This window comes from Alosa pseudoharengus, unplaced genomic scaffold (assembly GCF_046254945.1).
Source record: "Alosa pseudoharengus isolate Yale_2024_CS ecotype anadromous, Long Island Sound unplaced genomic scaffold, YU_APseudo_1.1 YU_APseudo_1.1_scf_1, whole genome shotgun sequence".
NCBI lineage: Eukaryota > Metazoa > Chordata > Actinopteri > Clupeiformes > Clupeidae > Alosa > Alosa pseudoharengus.
In genome coordinates, this window is record NW_027468564.1 from 46,203,231 (window position 1) to 46,224,206 (window position 20,976).

Sequence of the window (20,976 nt, forward strand, 5' to 3'; positions counted from 1 at the left end):
ACAGAGACGTGTTTTTTTTTGACGGCCTGCTTATGGGGCAGGCAGCTAGCGGTTCGTTAGGGAAGATTAAATGAATGTGATCATTTATGTTTGGACCTTTTTTGGGTCTGCGATCGCTGATACAACCTTTAAGGAGGAGGCAAACGTTACGTAGGCACCATGTTGAAATGCAGATGAATGAATGAATACAGGTATTTATGACTGGTTCCATTCACTGATAACACTGGAAAATAGGAACCATGTGAAGTCTGGATATAAAACAGAAACTATAACTTAAGAAAGTACAAATTACAACACATGACTTGGTGCTCAGCATGACTCTGCAACTAACTCATCAGTAACATTTTGAGTAAATGGATGAAAAGAATGATGATTTAAATTATGAAACAGCTCAATCATTTCCAATGATGTAACACATGTACATGGTTCACATATAGGTACCACAGGTGCCTGGTAAATGTACACTTGTCACTCACAATCCTCATACAGACACAGAGGATGGAGAAAGGTGAGAAACTGCATTTAAAGACGTATTCATATACATTCATATGCAGAGGCCATTCATCCCACCACAGCAGTAGTACACCAGGCTCTCTGCGGCACTTTTTGAGGGATGTGCCAAAGAACCTCTTCTGTAAAACTCTGGCACAAAACCAAATGACATTTTTAAATACAACGAACGACAACAGATGATTGTACCGAACTGTTAAGAGTACTCATTGAACTCCAATCCATTATGCTAAAACCCCCACAGGCAAAACAGACAGTACAGAGTTTTGTGCAACATATTCCTAACCGACCCCCCCCCCACACACACACACACACCACCCCACAGCCAGCTAGCAGCCAGCTAAATCTACCCTTCCTCTCCCTCTGACTGAAATTTTCTTATCCTCTGTTTCTCTTTCTCTTCATCCACCACTCCTCTATTCCTTCCCCTCTCCCTTTATTTCTCCCTCTCCTCATCCAGGGCGCCGTAGCCGTTCATCTTGCTGCCGTGCGCCGTGATGCCCAGGGCGTGGATCTCCATGGAGTTGTCCTTGGTGTTGAACATCTGGCTGATCTCCACAAACGTCTTGTTCTTGGTCTCGGGGATGATGAAGTAGACGTAGGCCGACACCCCTGCGCACACGCCGAAGAAGACCAGGTAGCAGTAGGCCCCGGCGGACATCTACACCAGCATAAAGACAGGACAGGAGAGAGAGAGCTTATAGGTGAGACATGTGGGGGAAAAATGGCAGATTCTTTCTTTAGGTATTTGCTGTGGCTGCAGAGAGAAAATATCTGAAATATGTATTATTGTTCTTTGAAACTATTATATTGTACCTATATGTTGAACAACAATTCTTCTACATTCTCCCATAATTATATCTAATTTAATGATCTTGTGTTGTGACACCAGGTGTCCTTCATATTTTTTAGATTTGGCTGAGGAAATGCGTCCTGTGCGTCGGGGAGTTCTTTGCTTCCGCCTCATCCATTAATTCCGCATATCGGGACACCTCGGCAGCTGTTATCCCTTACTTATACAACAATATAATATAATGCTTGAAGTGTAGTAAAACAGTGGTAGCATCATCACCTAATAAATGGTCGGCTCATATACCTACACCCAAGCATTAAAAGAGTCCTTGCCAGTTAAGGAATGTTAAAGAGTTAAAGAATGTTAGTAAGAAGAACGTTAGAGTTAAAGAATGTTAGTAAGTTAGAGAATGTTAAATAATTAAACAATGTTAATGATATAAAGAATGCTAAGTAAGGGATAATGTATTGTCTGCCGGTAATTATCCGAAAATAAGTCCCGACAGGGAGAACAGAACCCCGACGCGCAGCGGAGGGGTTTTGCTTCGACCTGAAGGGACTTATTTTCGCATAATTACCGGCAGACAATACATTATCCCGCTTACTATTCGGCAACTTGCCAAAACGAGAAAAGAAACTTAACACAATGGGTCTTTAAAAATGATTTTGCTACCGTTTCGTGTCTTCCGCTGACAAAATAAATAGTTTGCCACACAGATAGAACTTGAGAGTTTAGGTGTTGCGTGGCAACGTATTAATAGCTGACTTTCACTTTCATTGAAATTCCATTGCAATAAGCGAATGGACTTTTTGCGGAGTGATATGAAAGATGTGAATTCAAGGCACAAAACCTGTTGCCATTGATAGCGGCCATTATACACTTTGCAGTGGTGATTATATTTAACAGACCTCCGAACGTTGGGAAGGCCCATTCATGTGAATGGAACTGCAGCACTGCAGCACTCTGAAGAGCCGTATAATAAAGAATGTTAAAGATTGTTAGAGTTAAAGAACATTAGTGAGCTTGTTCTAAAAATATCTGCTTAATCCCACTCACTTCAATTTACCTTCAGTTTCATTTGTACTGTGTACCCTAATACGGCAGCTCTCACTCACAAGCCATGATGGATTGTCATGAATTATTTTTGTAATTCTATGGTACTGCAGCCACCTCTCCTATAATCTGACTCACCTGCAGGAAAGGGAAGATGAATCCTACGGTAAAGTTGGACAGCCAGTTGAGTGACCCTCCCACTATGAAGGCAGCAGGTCTGTGGGACTGCTTAAAGAGCTCCCCCGTCATCAAGAAAGGCACACCGGCTACACACACACACACACACACACACACACACACACACACACACACTTATACACACTTGCTTATAGCACGATAACCACAGATGTTGACAGCACAGTACAACACTGAAATTCCCTGAGACAGCTGAGTGCTGTGGAGAGCACAGAGCCGTACATACCTGGTCCTATGCAGAAGCCAGCGATGATTCCCACCACACAGGCCACACTAATGTAGTGCATGAAGGGCGCACGGGCCTGGAGGTGGTTTCAGACAGAGAGCAGATTGGGAAGGATGCCAGTTAAAAAACACATGGCCTTTACATACAGTGCAAGTATGTAAAGTACATTTACATTGAGTACAAGTACATTTACCAGTGAAATAGTTCAAATAAAATTGGCTAAGGAAACATCAACACAAAGGATGAGAATTATTATAAAGTAAATGAATAGCACAGCTGAAAATGGTAAAAATAGTTAAATTAGTAAAAAAAAAAAAACAACTAAAAAACTATTAAAAAAAAAAGTCATGTAAAATGTGCAGCCAGTGTGCTGTTTAGAGTGGGCTTCTTATGAGAATAGAGTGAGTTGACAAAGACCTGAAGGATAAGTGACAGCGTGATTCCAGCACAGCAGAATCCCATGAAGCTGAATCCACCAATCATGAGGGGTCTTCTGCCCAGTCTCTCAATGGTGAAGCACTAACAGGGTGATACATGGAGAACAGCACCGGTTAAAAAAAAATCTTTATTTCTGTTCTGTTCTATTCAGTCATTCATTTTAGAACTGCAATTATAAATCACCATTCAAAAGGCCTTTAGCACCTCCAGTGGAGATTTAGAGGCAGGGTCTGCATTTGGGTTTTATGAGACCCTCAAAAGACATTTGAGCTCTACAGTCAATGAAAATGGCACTCCTCCCTTCCATGCCCCTGAAGCATTGTGTTTGTAATAGGCTGGGATTGTTTACGCACCTGCCCAGGCTGCACTCCAGCTAAATAGCCGAACTGGCCATAACTACCATATGGTCAGTGGTGTAGTCCAGTGGTTCTTAAACTTTTTGTCTGACAACCCCCCAAAAAACATGGGCCAAGTCTCGCGACCTCCTTCTCTCTAACTGGCGGAATTTGGTTTCAAAATGTGGCGAGATGGGCATTGGAAACAGAGGCATAAAATGTCTTCTCTCATCGGTAGGCTATGTCAACACCAAAGGCATTACTGTATTCATTACTGTTCTCTCATCGGTAGGCTATGTCAACACCAAAGGCATTACTGTATATCAATGGCAGCCTTTGACTAAAAACCTTTAGAAAATGCAAATCATTTCGCGACCCATCCAATATTTTTGACGACCCCCCTGGGGGTCCCGACCCCCAGTTTAAGAACCACTGGTGTAGTCTACGTGATATGCAGGACTACGCATAACCACTTAAAACGCATCACCATCTCAGTATACCCACTTAAAAAAGGCAAGGATAGGTATTAACATTTGGGATTGATCACAGTATACCCACTACAGCTAACTACTACATCACAGTATACCCACTACAGCTAAATAGACTACACCACAGTATACCCACTACAGCTAACTAGACTACACCACAGTATACCCACTACAGCTAACTACTACATCACAGTATATCCACTACAGCTAACTAGACTACACCACTGCATATGGTGAAGGCACTAGTGTGCTGTGAAGGTGGTCGGTGAGTTCTCACCCCGACTAGGCCCGCGATGACCTCGATGGCCCCGGTGCCCACCGTGGTGTACTGGATCTGGGACGGGGGGATGCCTGCGTTCTCAAAGATGTCGTTGGTGTAGAACCAGATCTGGAGTCCGAAAGACATTATACGTGAGAACATGGAACAGTGACGGTACAACAAAAAGATGATGCATGATAGAAATGATATTACAAGAGGGAATCTGCAAACACTGCACACAGACACAGCCCAAGCTAATATTTGATTTTGCCCAAAGAACAATATGTGGGCTTAGTCACAATCAAACCACAGATCCAGACATATACTCACACGGAATCATCCTCTAAAGTTTCTTAAACACACACACGCACGCACACAGTTCCACATACTGTACACCCCGACACAAACACACATATGGCTCACCGCGTCGATGCCGGAGAGCTGCATGCCGGCGTTGACCACCATGACAGTCAGCACCTGCCAGCGGACGGTGCGGTCCTGTAGCAGCTCGAGCACGGACAGGGTTTGGACGGACGAGAGCGACCGCTGCTCCTCCTGCATCTCCTCCACCTCCGCCTGGATGTTGCTCCGCCTGCGATACCACTTCAGGGCTGCAGGGGGCGACACAGCTCTTCAGAGAACAACCAGGTATAATGGCCCTCTTCCTAACAACCTAACATCTTAATTATTGCCTATGATATAAAATGCATTAGTTACTTTAATAAGTGGCAACATTACACATTTCATACAGTTTAAATCATACACATGAACGCATAGCTTTATAAACACACCCAATAGTGCATGGACAGTAATTGCTCACACTGTGCTTGTATGCGACAATATTCACAAACACTGAGATGGGCTTATGAGTACATACAAACAAACTCATGGAAGTTCATTGTGATGGGACACCACTAGACCCTACATGATGTAGCAACATTTCCTTTGTGTTTCACTGAAGAGGAAGTACATACAAACAAAGTATAATACACAAGAGAGTGCGGTTTCCTCAAGACTGACATTTTTAACTCACACCCAAAATACTTTATAAAGTGTTTGAGTGAGCGCACCTATATTCCTGAAACTTACATACAAACAAACTCATTGTGATGAGACACCACTATACTCTACATGATGTAGCAACATTTTATTTGTGTTTCACTGAAGAGGAAGTTCTTCATTAGCTCTTTTATTTATTTATTTATTTTTTAAAAAGAAACACATGATACTATTCCCCCACAGGGCCAATTCTGTGTGTTGCACCAAGAAGCTCGGTCCAGCCCGACATGGCTGCTTCTGGGGCAGCCTTTTTTTTGGCTTCATCCCAACTTTTTATGAAACCTCAAATATCATAAAAAATAGACACATCACAAGCTTTTCTTATCCTAGCTTTGCCCCCAGAAGGTTGTGGTTAAATACACCCGTGATAGATATAAATGGTACTTCCACAAGCCCACAATCTATATTAATTGCCCTGCTACCCTCTTTACCTCCAAGACTGCCTGCCTGCCTCTGCCTCTCCCTGCATACTTCAGAGTATTAGTCCCAGTTGGCTGGCTTGCCAAAGCTGCGCGTGTGGGTAGCTCCTGGCTGCTCTTTGATGTGAGAGACTTTAAGGTCCAGAGGCCTTGGGAGACAGTGCTGGAGCCTTTGTGTGTGTGTGTGTGTGTGTGTGTGTGTGTAGTGTGTGTGCGTGTGTGTTGGAAGGGGCAATAACAGGTAGCTGATCACCTATAAGCCAGGTAGACACTTTGTTTTTTATTTGCGATTTCTGTGCTTGCATTACATGTTCAAACTGCTCCAAAAATCATGGCAGAAGTTCAACCTGTTTAGTCCAGGATTGGAACATTGATTGTTACTGATTGTTACATGTAATCGGGTGTTGTGAGCATGCCTGCTCAAAACTGCACAGAAAATCAGCAGCAATTTGTCCCAATTCTATAGTTTGCCCTGTCTGACAGAGTCAGGGCTAAAACTGGGCCAAAATCACACATTGATTGCCAAGCTTTGCCTGTGTCCTGGACAGCTTGGTTAGTGTGTGTGTGTGTGGGGGGGGGGGGGTGTACCCCGTTGAAGGAGCTCCTTGTTAGGAGACGGACCTAATGTGAGATGTGTTGTTCTCATCTTTGAGGGTGGTGATACGGATTAGGCAGGCTTGTGCAAAATTCCAGAATTGAATTTACACTGGCTCTTAAATTCCAATTGAATTCTTGAATTTCACTTGCATTTCAATTGAGGTAGCAAACAGGAAGCAGAATTGCAATTCAAATTTTGCACAACCCTGGAATTAAAACTTATTTTTAATGGAAATTCAATATGAAATATGCAGGATGTCACAGAAGGGGTGTTGAGGATTAAGATTACGCTGATGTTTTCACAGCTAAAGAGTTTAATACATGATTTGACTCATTTGTCTGCTTAGCCTGAAAAAGACTCTCTGGGTTACAGGCTTATTGGCTCTGTCACAGAACACAGGGGAGTGACAGCCATATAAGGGATGATTGATTGAGCATGCAAGATATTTAGAATGATTAAACAACAAAAAAATATATTTATATACCCTTCCATTTAATGTGTGAAATAACCACAGCGAAGATAGCAGGACAAACAAGCATAAGTGGAGAGACAAGGGTGCCTGGGTAAGTGGGAGGGGCTTGTCTAGCTCACCTGTGATGGTGGCGTGGATGTTTCGCTTCTCTATCAGCAGGTACCGTGGACTTTCTGGAAACCATGGCAACAGCATGAGTTGGATGAAGGTGGGCACCACGACCAGAGAGAGGAACACGGGCCAGTACTCCTCCTGGGTGAAGGAAATGAGGTCATCACTACCACCACCACCGTCATCATCGTGTCAAAATCTTGAACTCATGGGCAGCCATGCTTGAACACACCTTGTTTGTATACCTGAGTGAACTCAGTTCAGTTAAAATGTACTCAAAATGTATTCTAAATGTATAATAAATGATGTACTCAAAATGTATTCATTTATTTTTTTAAATCAGGTTTCTAGGCCAAGTGTACTTGCGTATAGAAGAAATTTGGTCTCTGCATTTATCCCATCTGTGAATTAGTGAACACACAGAGCACACAGTGAACACACAGTGAAGTGAAGCACACACTAACCCGGAGCAGTGAGCTGCCTTGCTACAGTGGTGCTCAGGGAAGCAGTGAGGCGTTAGGTGCCTTGCTCAAGGGTACTCAAGGGCCGTGCCTACTGCTCGGGGATCGAAACAGCGACCCTTCGGTTTCAAGCCCGAAGCCCTAACCAGTAGAGTTAGTAGCGCTTCTGACTTCCTTAGTCACCTAATCACTGTACTGTTCTTACAGTACAGTCTTGAGGGGCAGCCGTGGCCCACTGGTTAGCACTCTGGACTTGTAACCGGAGGGTTGCCGGTTCGAGGCCCGACCAGTGGGCCGCGGCTGAAGTGCCCTTGAGCAAGGCACCTAACCCCTCACCGAGCACCGCCATTTAAGCAGGCAGCTCACTGCGCCGGGATTAGTGTGTGCTTCACCTCACTGTGTGTACACTGTGTGCTGTTTGTGTTTCACTAATTCACCGATTGGGTTAAATGCAGAGACACGCAGAGACCAAATTTCCCTCACGGGATCAAAAAAGTATATATACTATACTATACTATACAATCATTTAATGTTTATGAAGTTCAGTTAGTAGCTCAAGGTCACATGCAAATTAGGTTTGTCATCAGAAGTTCATTGGAAGTTTACCATTATTGTGTGTTGGCAAATCACTGGCGAACACATTTGCCACTAGTGGAAAACTTCTAATTGTTACCAGAACTTATTAAAGTTATTTAGAAACTTTTGAAGCCATTATATAATAATTATATATTATTAGGCCTAGCCCATGCCTGCATACAGACATACACATAGTGTCTAAAAGCTTTTGAAAGCCCTTCGTATATGCTTTCTTTTAGCAAGGTCACCACCACAATGTTAACCATAGTAACCACATTTAGACTCATGTTCGGACTCATTTTCTAAATCCTCATCTGGGACTTGACCCTGAAACTTGTGCTGATGGTGACCCAGTGACCTGGCTGAGGCACACATGCTTGTTTACTCATCTGTGTTTACTTGTTTATTGTTTACACATGTTGTATGCCACACACCTTCCCCATCAGCTCGTGCAGACCCAGGATCTGAGCGATGAAGACTCCGATGCAGATAAAGATGCTGGGCACGAGTCCTAGGAACCCTCGCAGGTTCTTCGGCGCAATCTCCCCCAAGTACATGGGCACAACGCTGAGCGAGATCCCTGCAGAACAGCACAGAATGTTAACGGAACATGAGAACTGTGATCGGAGGCTTAGATGTAGATTAGGTCAGTCTCAAACACTCAAATCCTTCTATATAATCCTTCTATATTAAGCTACTCAATGTAGAGCACTTTTCCCATACAACCATGACCACTGACCAGTGCATTCATTGCTGGAATATCCACAGCAAAATGACTGAAACTATATAAAAACTGAATGCAGACAAAACAGTGTGATATACTTTACACCATACTATATTTGTGTGTGTGTGTGTGTGTGTGTGTGTGTGTGTGTGTGTGTGTGTGTGTATGTGTGTAGGCTCTTAATCATTCAGTTAGGGTCTTCTAAAAGTGAACTCAGTGTCACAACAGTACATTAGACGTTTCCACTTAACAATACACAATAAATGCTTGACAGTCTGACTCTCAGGGCCAGATGTACTAACGCTTTTGCGCCCACTTCAGGCGTATTTGTTTCGCAACGTGCGTGTAAAATCATTGCGAGGTATGTACAAACAGGCCGCAATGATGTAAAAGCGCAAACTGCCTGTCGCGGGAGCTGAAAGTGGCAGATTGCGATTGTCATGTCATGCATATGCATTCATGGGAGGATCCAGGGGAAAGTGGGAGTTTAGCGTAAAAAGATGGGAGGGGAAGAGTAAAGAGCGCCTTATTATGTATTCCGCGGTATGTACAAAGACTGCACCTGAAAGCGCACGTCTATTCTGCGCCTAAATACTTGCGCCTTGTAAAAGCAGGTGTTAATCCAAATTGAAGTTCAATGCTTCAATAAGAGAACCTTTCAAAGACAACAGAATCGCTATTTAGAGCACCAGTTTTGCAAGTCTTTGTAGGCTACTATCAAAAGCAACATTAACTTTCGTTGGCCTTTCGAATGTCTTACTTTTACTTTCACGTCATTCACTTAAACTTTCCTACTTGCTAGATTTGACCAATTTTCCATAGCCTACGTTCACAAGTAGTTTGAGTAGAACTACTGATCTTCATTATCTCCCTGCTCGTTGACATCTTATCATCTATGGTATTATTTCATGATCGCTAAACGTTTGATTCTTTTTAATGTTGTCATCAGTTAACTTCATTCAACTGCGCTTGTAGGCTCTGCCATTCAGTTGTGGACGTTCGTAAATTGCGTTTATGGGTGGAGAGAGGCAGAGAAAGGCACAGTTTACACCAAGGATTGAACGATTGATAAATACGACGGAAACTTGGTCTGTCAGCGTTCGCAGTCTGCGGTTTGTCCATGGCGCTGATAACGTTACGTTCGCAAATGTACGTACATCTGGCCCTCAGAGTGTTGAATCGTGAGTGAGACTGTTTGGTGAGTGAGTGAGTGAGTGAGTGTGTGTGTTAGGTAAGAGGCTGCCCTAGTACCTGAGTGTATCCCGGTGATAAACCTCCCAACGATGATCATCTCAGGTGAGCCACACATCCTACTGGAGCCCATGAGAGCGCCCCCTATGAACACCAGCACCGTGCTGTACACCAGTGTCCCTTTTCTGTGATAAACAGACACATACGCACGCACACACACACACACACACACACGCGCGCGCACACACACACACACACACACACACACACACACACACACACACACACACACACACACACACGTTCATGGACATACACACACACACAAACACCAGAAACGGGTTGTACAGTATGGGTTAGGATCAGGGCCGGAGTGGGGCCACTTTTCAGCCCGGGAGTTTCAGGCCCAAGACCGGCCCACGTTTTTCATAGTGGTGGAAATTGGATAAATGAAGCAACATTTCAGCTCTTACTATCCTGTAGTTTTTATTAGTACCATGGTTCAACAAATGTGTAAAGGTTATATTAATTCACTTCAACTGAGAAGTTAACAAAAAATATTCCACAAGTTAACAAAAACAGAAAGAAAGAAAGAAAGAAAGAAAGAAAGAAAGCCTTTGAAATGTAGCCTAGAGGCATATTGAACTAATGTTTAGGCTACATGTTTTTTGCATGGGTAGGCTATATTGTTGTTTGGTGATTTAGCCTACTCCTTTACTACACCCTCTTCTAAGCAAACAAGGCATTTAGGTTCATCATGTAGCATAAATATTTTGCTCTTTCTTACATTAAATAACTTTAATTTATCCTCTCTACTTGTCCCTGTAGTCATGGCCTCCTCATCACTAATTTCGGGCTCATCATTTTCAGTGGTCGACTGGTTGATCTGCTGCTCAGAGGTTACAATTTTTACCGCATAGGCCTACACAGATCAAACTTCAGTTTTGTTATTAATATTTGCATAGGCCTACTGCAAAGTCTATGAATCGGATACAAAAGGCTAATATTTTAAGAAATGTAATATGTTGCTTGCAAATAGCTTGACAACGCTAAAAACGTCCAATATTAGCCCAATAACTGCTAATAAGCATTGCCTAAAGGCTATCTCTCTTTACCAGTTGCCACTTTTGTCTGTAGGCCTAATCTAGAAGCTTGGCACATTTAGCAGCATCTACCTGGCCGTTTCAGTCCCTCCTGGCCTCTTTCTACCATCCATCCTTCCAGACGCTTATGGCTACTGTAGGGCCGGCCCGGCTATCCGTATCTGAGAAAACTTTTTGGAAAAGACGGGCTATATGGACCCAACCAACTCTTTTTGGGAGGGGAGAACTCCCTCACACGGTAGGCTACAACCCATGCAGAGGCAACGGTGCCATGCACAGAATGCGGAACGTAGCCTACTTTAAGAGAAGTTAGACTAACGTGACAAATGTCAATATTTTTTTTCCTCGACCGGCCCAAAAGTGAAGCGGCCCATCGGGAATTCTCCCGATTCTCCCGATTACCCACCCCGGGCCTGGTTAGGATATAGGTGTTCATCATTTACTTTCATTCAAACTTATTTTGCTTTTTTTATTTTGATTGCTCAGTATATAATTCAAATACATCTGTACTACATCAGATATGCATGTTTAGAATATGCATGTCAAAAGCATACAGGGCAATAAGGTAAATGGAATGTTGGCATGACACGTCACAAGGCCTCAATCCACCCTCTTATCTTTACTTGACCCTGTGACTCGTGTGAACAAGGGGCTGTTAGTGTTAGTGCTGTTAGTGGAAAACTCAAGCATGACTAAGGGTTTGATCAATACAGGTCTGTTTACTTATACAAATGTCTCCTTCAAATGTCGTTCTGCTGTACATTATCTCACGTCTGTGAACTCTAAAACCCTACCACTGGGCTTACGACAGGTTCAGTTCTAGTTCAAACTACGTGGATACAATTAAGGTGAACAAAATCCTTTCGATTGGTGCTCACAATAGTGCGCATTCACGTGCCGCACGCGAAGCTGCATGCGCAGGAATATTGCCCTGTGCTGTACATGTGGGCGAAGCAGAACAATCGTGGCGTTCCGTCCGTACCTCCCGAATCTGCTGACGAGAATTCCCACCATGAAGGAACCGATAAGGCCGCCGATGGCAAAGATGGAGACGGTGACTGAGTACATAAGCGTGAGGGTCTGCTCATCCACGCCCTCGCCATTTCTCCTGATCAGCGTGCTGTTGTAGAATTCCTTAATGTACTGCACAGATGAATGAGAGAGAGAGAGAGAGAGAGAGAGAGAGACACTACATGAAACAGATCTAGAAAAGCATCAGACAACTCTTTAAAACTTTCTCATGCTGAGGAAGAGACAAAGAACAACAACATGCACAATGCACATTTATATTCAACCGTATTCACACTCTTGGATATTTCCCCTTTTATTGATTTTATAAATTGAATCATGGTCAATATCATTTGGATTTTTTTAGACACACATTTACTAGGGGACCTGATGTTGCATTGTCAAGTAAGCGTAAGAAAAATAGTAGTTTACAAAGAACCTGCCAAAATGTCTGGCCATAGGAGACATGGAAGTGGAGCCCAAATAAGAAAATAAAATTAACAATAAAAACAAGAGAAAGCTTCAGAGCTACTGAAGAATACACCCAAATGAACTAAATATATCTAGAGGAAGCCAGCCTGCAACTGCCATGACTTGCCAGTCTGCCAATAACGCGCATGTGTGGGTTTGTGTGTGTGTGCATGCACAGCAGTCTCCTCTCAACACAGAACGACTTAATACGTGTGTGTGTGTGTGCACAGCAGTCTCCTTTCAACACAGAACAACTTAATATGTGTATGTGTGTGTGTGTATGTATGTGTGTGTGTTTTCATCAAGGCGTTGCCAGAAAAGAGTTGGAAGTGTACATGAACAAATTGGTTTACATATAGCCACCCAACAGCAGTGGCCCTGGGCTATGTGTCGAGAGGAGGGCCTACCAAAGTCATTTTAGGCATTTTAGGCATTTTAGGCCAATTGTTCAAATGACTTTATATTATGAGAAATAATATCTCCAATAGTTGTTATTCCTTTGTCGCACCATGATCTCCACTTCAGCTCCTCCTTCTGTATGGTGATGGATGGGTTATTCCACAAGCTTGTATTCTTTGGGACAGTGATTTCTATATCTAAAACATGTTTTAATCTCTCTCATGTTCTTAGTGTGCTATTTGTGACAAAACTGACATTTTAAATTTTCTGCTTTGTAAATAAGGCTAAAAACATGTTTTTTCCTCAAGCTGATGGTCCTCTATGTTTACCCACATATCTCCTTCTGATCTGTTAATGATTTTGTTAATATAAAAAGACTGAGCAGAATAATAGTATAACTCAAGATTTGGGAAATTTAGCCCCCCTTCTTTTCTCTTATTCTGAAGTAATTTCCTACTTATTCCTTATTTGACCAGATGAAAGAGCTAAATAACTTATTTATGGTTTTTAAAAAATCCTTAGGGGGATCACTGGTATTGTCTGAAAGATGAATAGGAATTCAGGAAGCCATATCATTTTAAGCATATTAATTCTGCCAATTAAGTTAATAGGCAAGTCTGCCCATTTATCTAGACTTGTCTTAAGTTCCTTAATTAATGGTAAATAATTATCTTTATATAATTTAGCTTTATCTGAACTGATATAACACCCTAGATATTTAATCCTTTCCTTCTGCCATTTAAAGTTGCATTTTAATAAGTTATGATTTTTAGGTAAAAGTCCTGTTGTTGATAGAAGTTCTGTCTTTTCTATGTTCATTTTGTAACCAGATATTTTTGAGTACTGCTCAATAATTCTCATTAGATATGGGATGGATTTTTCTGCGTTAGTCAAATACAACATCAGATCGTCTGCATACAAACTAAGTTTATAACATTGTCTTCCAATATTAATACCACTTATCATATCTGATTGGCAAATTTTTTGAGCCATCGTCTCTATAGCCAAGGCAAAGAGTGATGGGGATAGTGGGCATCCCTGCCTTGTGCCCCTAGTTATTTGAATTGCCTCTGATAGAGTAGCCTACCATTTGAATAAACATATACCACAGCAGATTTGTAAACAGTTTTAATCATTTTTATAACTTCATTTGGGAAGTTATATGCAGCTAAAACTTCATACAGGTAACTCCATTCTAAACGGTCAAATGCTTTTTCAGCATCTGGATACACAATGTGTAATGCATTGGCAGCATACTAATGAGGAGGGTGGAACATGTCTCATGTCATGTTAGATCACATCCTGAGGGTCTAAGCTTTCAGAAAATATATGGTTTATATAGTTGAACCAGTTTTTCCTAAATGGCACAGACCCAAAGGTATCAGCCATATACCCGATTTACCAATACCCAATGTGTTATGCATGGGCTGCATACTAATGAGGAGGGTGGGACATGTCTCATGTCATGTTAGATCACATCCTGAGGGTCTAAGCTTTCAGAAAATATATGGTTTATTATATAGTTGAATCAGTTCTCTCTTCATAGTACAGACCAAAATGTATTATGTGTACACGTTCTTCACCTAAATCCATAGAATCTCATTCATTTCAATAATAAATTTACTTAAGTGGTCTGCAGGTACAGTGGGAATGAGTTAATTTCTTGTTAACATGATTTTCTTAAACTCTGGGACCAGGGCTACAAGATAATACCACTTTTTTGGGGAAAAAACTTTTTTCTTTCAGTAAAACACAATAATCTCATGCCAAAGTCAGATAACTGACTTTTACCATAAACTGGCACTTCAACTGTTTGGTAGAGGTTCATAGAAATTGAATGGGAGGGTCCTTTGAAAAAAAAAATCACAGCTTTTTCATACTACAGCCTAATAGAGCTAATGTCTTCCTATTCATTTCAAGTGACAGTATGCTATTAACAGACAAAACAAGTTAATGTGACGGGGTGGTCAAACCAGGGGACGCAAAAGAATCATTAAATATTTACCAAAAAACATAATTTAATTCTGAGTATTATGTCTAATGTCATTAGGAAAGTTTATTTAATTCTGAAAATAACAAAAGTTTGATAAGAATATAACATTTATGTGCTGATATTTTAGATGTATATGTCGTGGTGGTCAATCCGGACACATGTAAATGGCCATGCATTTGTGAAAAATGGTTAAAAATAGTGTGATACTTTTTAAAATAGTACTTTCTTCTTCATCAAATGTTGCAAGAATTGTTGAATTATTATCTTTATGTTTTAGAAACACACATTGCCTCTAGATTGTGACTTCTGCATCTCATTTAATGGCACCCGTTTCACAGAATGACACATTTCTGCTTAATAAGTTAAAGTTTAAGTCTGTATAAAATCTATCAAATGTATCAAGTTAGGAATCAGTCTGTGCCACGAGGTTGTGCTCAAAACAAAGAATAGGCTTTATGAGGATTAATATTCAGTGGTTGCTTTCTGCCTATTTGTTCATGCTTCACCATGATCAAGTTTTATTTCTTTTAATTAATCCATTTCAGGGATTAATTTGTGAAAGCTGGCGGTAGTGTAGTGGCCAAGGAGCTGAGTTAGCGTGCAGCAGCCTAGCAGCTGTGGGTTCAGATCCCGGCTGCGGCTGTTGCGCTTTCGAGTAAGGCACTGAACAATAATGTGCTCCAGGGAGACTGGCCCTGTAATGATTGACATCTGGACGTTGCTCTGGATCGAAGCGTCAGACGAACTAATAAGTTAAATATTCCATTCAATTTCAATAAATCAAATGATGTTGGGTAATTAGTCATTTCCATCACATGACAACATGTCTATTGTTTCTGAAACAAACGGGGAAGGAAATGAATGGAATGGATATGACATTATGCCATGGCCTCTCCTATGGTCTCTCTACTCTTCCCCATTTCCTCTCATTTTCTCTCCACCTCTCTCTCTATTGCTCCCTCACTCTCCGGTGCCCTACAGGCTGTTAAACCAGGATGGCTGTCAATGTTGACTGTTGTGTTTTAAAGATACACTGCTATGGTCTTGTTGAGTCTCGTTTACACTGTGCATACACTGTGACGAGGTAGTTCTTTGAGAACGCGTGAATAAATAAAATGGATCTTTTATTTTATTTACAAGCCCACATACTTGAACTTGCCCTGGGTAAAGTCAGCTGACAAAACGGGACAACGGACCAAATTTTATAGGGTTGAAGAGTTACTGTAAAATAACATCTTCGGGAGCGCGTGTGGCATTTAGAGAAAATTCTAGTCCCCATGCCACTGCAAATTTCGGAGGCTTGCTACACAATGCGTAATGTAATTACTAACATGGAGCTGCTAGCTTGTCATCTGACCACACTGGGGAAAGAAGGTCACCCCATAACTTGCCTCCTAATGAATGGTCATTAAAATCTCATTTAGACTCTCATTCAATTGGACGTTGATGCAAGGTAAAGTGAATAACCAAATAAGCTCCAATCATTCAGAGTGAAAACCTGCCAATACTCTGCAATATTAAGGCAGTGCTTGACCACAGCCTGTGACTCCCACTGGCCAGAGAACTTGGCTAGCTTTTTCAATGTCGGGGGCATTGTCTGGTCCATCTGGGGCATTTAATCCCCTCACGTGAGACGAACGCAGAAGCGAGGCGATGCCTATCAGTGACTTTTTAACAGGCATGACCACCACACATTCCATCACGCTGTATCGTTCCCAGAAATGTGGTCAAGGGGGAATTGTGGTTGCGTATTATGTGTGAAGAAGTTGGAAGAGGAAAAGAGACAGAAGAGGGAAAAGGAGGAGAAAAGGAGGGAGGAGGAGGAGAAGAAAAGAAGAGAGATGAGGAGGAGAATAAAAGGAGAGGTTATTTTTTGGACTATATGCGCCACTCTTGTCTATCTACAAGTCAGGTGACTCCTGTCCTCTCCTCTATCTCTATCAATCTCTCTCTCAAGTCAGGTGACTCCACTCCTCTCTCTCTCTCTCACTATCTCTCTCCTGTTTTGTTTGGTCATCTCAGGTCACGGTTGATAACTTAACTCATCTGGCTGTGATTCTGTGGTTTCATCAGCTTTCCTAACAGCAGCATGGAATTCCTCATCTGTCAGTTCATGTGCTTTAAAGACTAACCTACCACCCACTCCCTTCCTCCACACACACACACACACACACACACACACACAAACACACACACACACACACTTTGGCTCTCGTGACTCCTCAAAGGACAGGCAGGGGCCACTTAACGCCCATTCTCCACATTACAGCCCATTAACACCACGGTGGCCAACCAATTTCCACATTGGAGCCTGCACCGGCTGCCCGTGCTGACCAACAGAGCCTCCACCCTCCTCATCTTCCTCCTCCTCCCCCTCTTCATCTTCCTCCTCCCTTTTCCTCCTACTCCTCCTTCTTCCTCCTTCTCCTCATCCTCCTCTCCGCCACCAGACTCTCTTTGTTAAAAAAATGAAGCCAGTCCAATTACAGCATGCTACCGCACATGGTTGGGAGCACAAGGTTTATTTGTCACTTGAGGGAATGTTCACTGGAGAGTGTGTTGGTCACTGACACAGGACCTCAGCTAGCACACCTACAGCTAGTCACTTACCTGTTCACACAAAGTTAACAAGGATGTTTCATAACCTGCCGATACTTTGACAAAGCAATACAATCTGGTCAACATGCCAAAGTAAGTCTGGCATGTTTTGCTGAATAAGGTTTTATGTGTGGGATTATACTGACATGAAGTGAATGATTGTGTGTGTATGTGTGTGTGAATTCAGACCATCCAGGTCTTTGATCCCCAAGGCACTCACCTCAGCAGGAGAGTTGACTACGGCCAGGTTGTAGCCATACAACATGGAGCTGCCGAAGGACGAGAGAAAAGCTACCGCTAACAGGGACTTGGTCAGATGCTGGGGAGGAGACAGAAGAGATGCGTCAAACAGGCAGACAGACAGGCAGGGCGGAAGACAGACAGGCAGGCAGACAGACAGACAGATACACCGATAAGAGCAAAAGCAGACAGACAGGCAGAGACTGACAACTTAGATAGACATCTTTCAGTTACTCAGAACAGATTAGTCATCTTTCATTTACTTTGAGAGATTAATCATCTTTCAGTTGCTCAGAAGAGATTAATCATCTTTCAGTTACTCAACAGCAAAATGTAGCCTATCTAGATGTCTCATTTCCAATAGCATCACTAAGGGCTAAAACGAGTACAAACGCAGAGGACATGATCCCAATATATATGTATTATATAAAACACTGGGTTTTATATATAAAGTGACTGGGTCGCTTTTATTTATTTTTTATTTACTCAATGTATGACATATGTCCTGTAATGTCTTTTGTATTGTGGCTGTGGCAGCTTTCTCAACAAATTTCTCCCTTGGGAGACCTAATAAAGTAACCTTGAATCTTGACATAAGCTCCTTTCTGCACCAGTAATCTAACCCAAGAGCTTTTCCAGTGGTTAACCTGAATGGACTCTCCATGTACACTGTTTAACCTACTTCAAACCTATGATTGAAATAATCAGGCACTTTCAGTCAATCTATTTACATCCAGGCCAGGGTACGACTTTGCTTCAACAGTGGCCCCTCTAGCTGTACTGTTACAACACACAAAGCCAGCAGCATTTATTCTCCATTATCAACACCATATAGGCCATTATCAATACAGAGTATGTTCAAGAACGGCATACTGTGGGAAAGTAAAGTACACTCTTAAAACGAATGTGTTGTCCCTATTGGGACACAGAGATGTGTTAAAAAAAAACACACAATGCAAGTTGTGTCGTTTTCAACGTAAGTTGTGTTATTTTCAACACATATTGCAACAAATAAAAAAAGGAAACAACACAAACTGTGTTGTCCCTATTTGGACACAGAGATGTGTTTAAAAAAACAATGCAAGTTATGTTGTTTTCAACACATTCATTTTCAGAGTAACACAATGTACATTTTTTACACAGCATATCCATAGCACTAAAGGGGCACCCAGTTCATCCAAAACCGGCGACAAGGGTCTTGCTCCTACCAGTGGCAACAACATTACACAGGGCAATACCATCTGTCTCCATCTCACATGGACAATGTCAGAGATTCTATTCTCCTTGTTCTAAGTCAGTATGGCCTCAACATTTGTGTGAAGATGTTATATTATTGTAAAAGAACTGCATTGTGTTGCTTTAAATAAGATGGGGCATGAAGCAGAACCTGCATGCAGTCTCTCTGATTATGCTGTTGGCAGCAGGCCACCCGGACAGTGCACATGACTCCGTCAGATGCTGAATGAACTCATGCCAAAGCGGGTGAAGATTTCCCTTGCCAACTTGGGTTACGTTAAGCCTCTTGCCAGAAGAATGCACCCACACACACACACACACACACACACAAACTAGTCAGTGGAGGTAAATCTTCTGATTTTTGCTTAAATCAGCACTAAAAGTGTGGCATTTGCAAAAGGAATTTAGATTCCAAAAATGACTGGAGACATAGCTCATTTGCATTTTTGGGTGTGGCCTACAACGGAATGATCTGAATAATAAACACAGTGCCTCATAAAGCCTACAGACTACCGTCATATCCAACCTATTAAAAAATGTGACCAATTCTGAAGTGGCAGTTCCATAGTTCCCACTGGTTATAGCCCACATAAAAAACACATAAAATCAATGCCATTCTAAATGTAAAACAAATGTATAAAAACAGGGACATTTGTGTGCATTTAGATCACTGAACTTTTTAACGCTATACTAGACAAAAAAACTTGCATGGTCACATTCAAAAGAAGCTGAACACAAGATCCAATAAAAAAAAAACTAAAAAAACTGCTGCTGATGCTTGTGTCTTGGACTCAGGCCCCACACATGATTGCAACGCTCAAGGCTTAACCCGCTGTATAAGAACACAGGCTCAGGGTTACTGAGGATTTTACCCAGAGGTCCCTCCTTGCACACAGCTAATACAGTGCGGGGGGCACAGCACGTTCAAAACAATTTGTATGAGCTGGAGAGGATGACTTTCAGAACTTCTAACTAGCCTAAGATGACTTTCTTTGTGAGACTACGGCAGGCTTGACCACTGCGTATATTAGACATGATGTTTACATCAAGGTTACAAGTGTCACAGAAAAACAACTGTCTGACAATTGGGGTATTATTTGACAGACCGATGCTAAACATCTTAAATGGTCTATGTTCTTGTGTTCTGTCAAAGCAATGCGTGTCTGCTTGTAAGTGGGCTACAATGCAGTAATAGCTTACATATGACCAGAAGTTTAATTTAGAGACTGAACAGTCAGATGAATAAACTTATGCAATTACACGTGAGAAAGGCCGCCAAAACAATGGTGTCTTGTTTATCAAATAAATGGCAATTCAGCCCTTCTTTGAAAATTAGTGCACACAGGAGTCGGATCCCGCTGCGTGCCTTCTGGTTTTTCCACCTACTGGTTTCCTTGCGCGTGCTCGCGTTGCTCACCACAGAGCTTTGCAGGAGTCGTCAGACATCCACAAGCAAGTTGTTTTAGACGGATTTCAAGTCACATTTCATATCCACGCTATGAGCACTACACTGCAGCCAGTCGGACTAGCCTTTTTATATGTCGGCTAATTTTAAAGATATTCTTCGAGCCTTCCTCTTCTCTCTGTGTGTGCAATGTGGTAATAAATGTACACGAAATCAGTTCAATTAACTATCCTTTTGCTAAAATCTTGCTGTGACAAAAGAAAGACCCAAACGGATGACACTCAAGATTTCAAGACAAACAAACATCACAAAATGCAACGAAGTGTCAGACAACGTCAGGTGACGATACATGCTACAATTCAACGGTGCAACCTGCCTGCCCTGTGTCCATCTCTCTCACTGCTACTTACTGTCTACAGACTACAACATGAAGTCAACTAAGCGAATAAACAAAGTGCACTTCTAGGTAGTTAAAAGGGGGAAAAACTATGACTATCTCTTACCCCAGAGATTTTCCCAGAAGAATCAATCAAGACCTCTTCCGCCATTTATGGATACATAGACAGCGGCTCCCCGTTACGCAGAGCAGCTGAGTGAAGAGGCTGAAAACACTGT

At 42.1% G+C, this 20,976-nt stretch overlaps 1 protein-coding gene across 1 annotated transcript; it reads right to left on the reverse strand.

Annotated features, from left to right (window-relative positions):
• Window positions 1-946: 946 nt before the first annotated feature.
• slc2a15b (solute carrier family 2 member 15b) lies at window positions 947-20,909 on the reverse strand. Its single transcript, XM_076280403.1, has 12 exons — window positions 20,865-20,909; window positions 17,701-17,799; window positions 11,994-12,154; window positions 9,969-10,093; window positions 8,428-8,573; window positions 6,965-7,097; window positions 4,721-4,908; window positions 4,316-4,426; window positions 3,195-3,296; window positions 2,778-2,853; window positions 2,495-2,622; window positions 947-1,171 (listed from the first exon to the last, which is right to left on the reverse strand). The coding sequence occupies exons 1-12, from the start codon at window positions 20,907-20,909 to the stop codon at window positions 947-949; spliced, it is 1,539 nt and encodes a 512-aa protein (XP_076136518.1).
• Between the last annotated feature and the right edge of the window lie 67 nt (window positions 20,910-20,976).

What these genes read in the sequence shown, in the direction of transcription:
- slc2a15b (XM_076280403.1), bottom strand. Translation starts at nt 20,909, where the DNA reads ATGGCGGAAGAGGTCTTGATTGATTCTTCTGGGAAAATCTCTGGG. An exon ending in TAGTCAACTCTCCTGCTGAG is followed by an intron (nt 12,155 to 17,700) that starts GTGAGTGCCTTG and finishes TCATCTGTGCAG; the next exon opens with TACATTAAGGAATTCTACAA. An exon ending in CGCTGTCACTTATCCTTCAG is followed by an intron (nt 2,854 to 3,194) that starts GTCTTTGTCAAC and finishes AACCACCTCCAG; the next exon opens with GCCCGTGCGCCCTTCATGCA.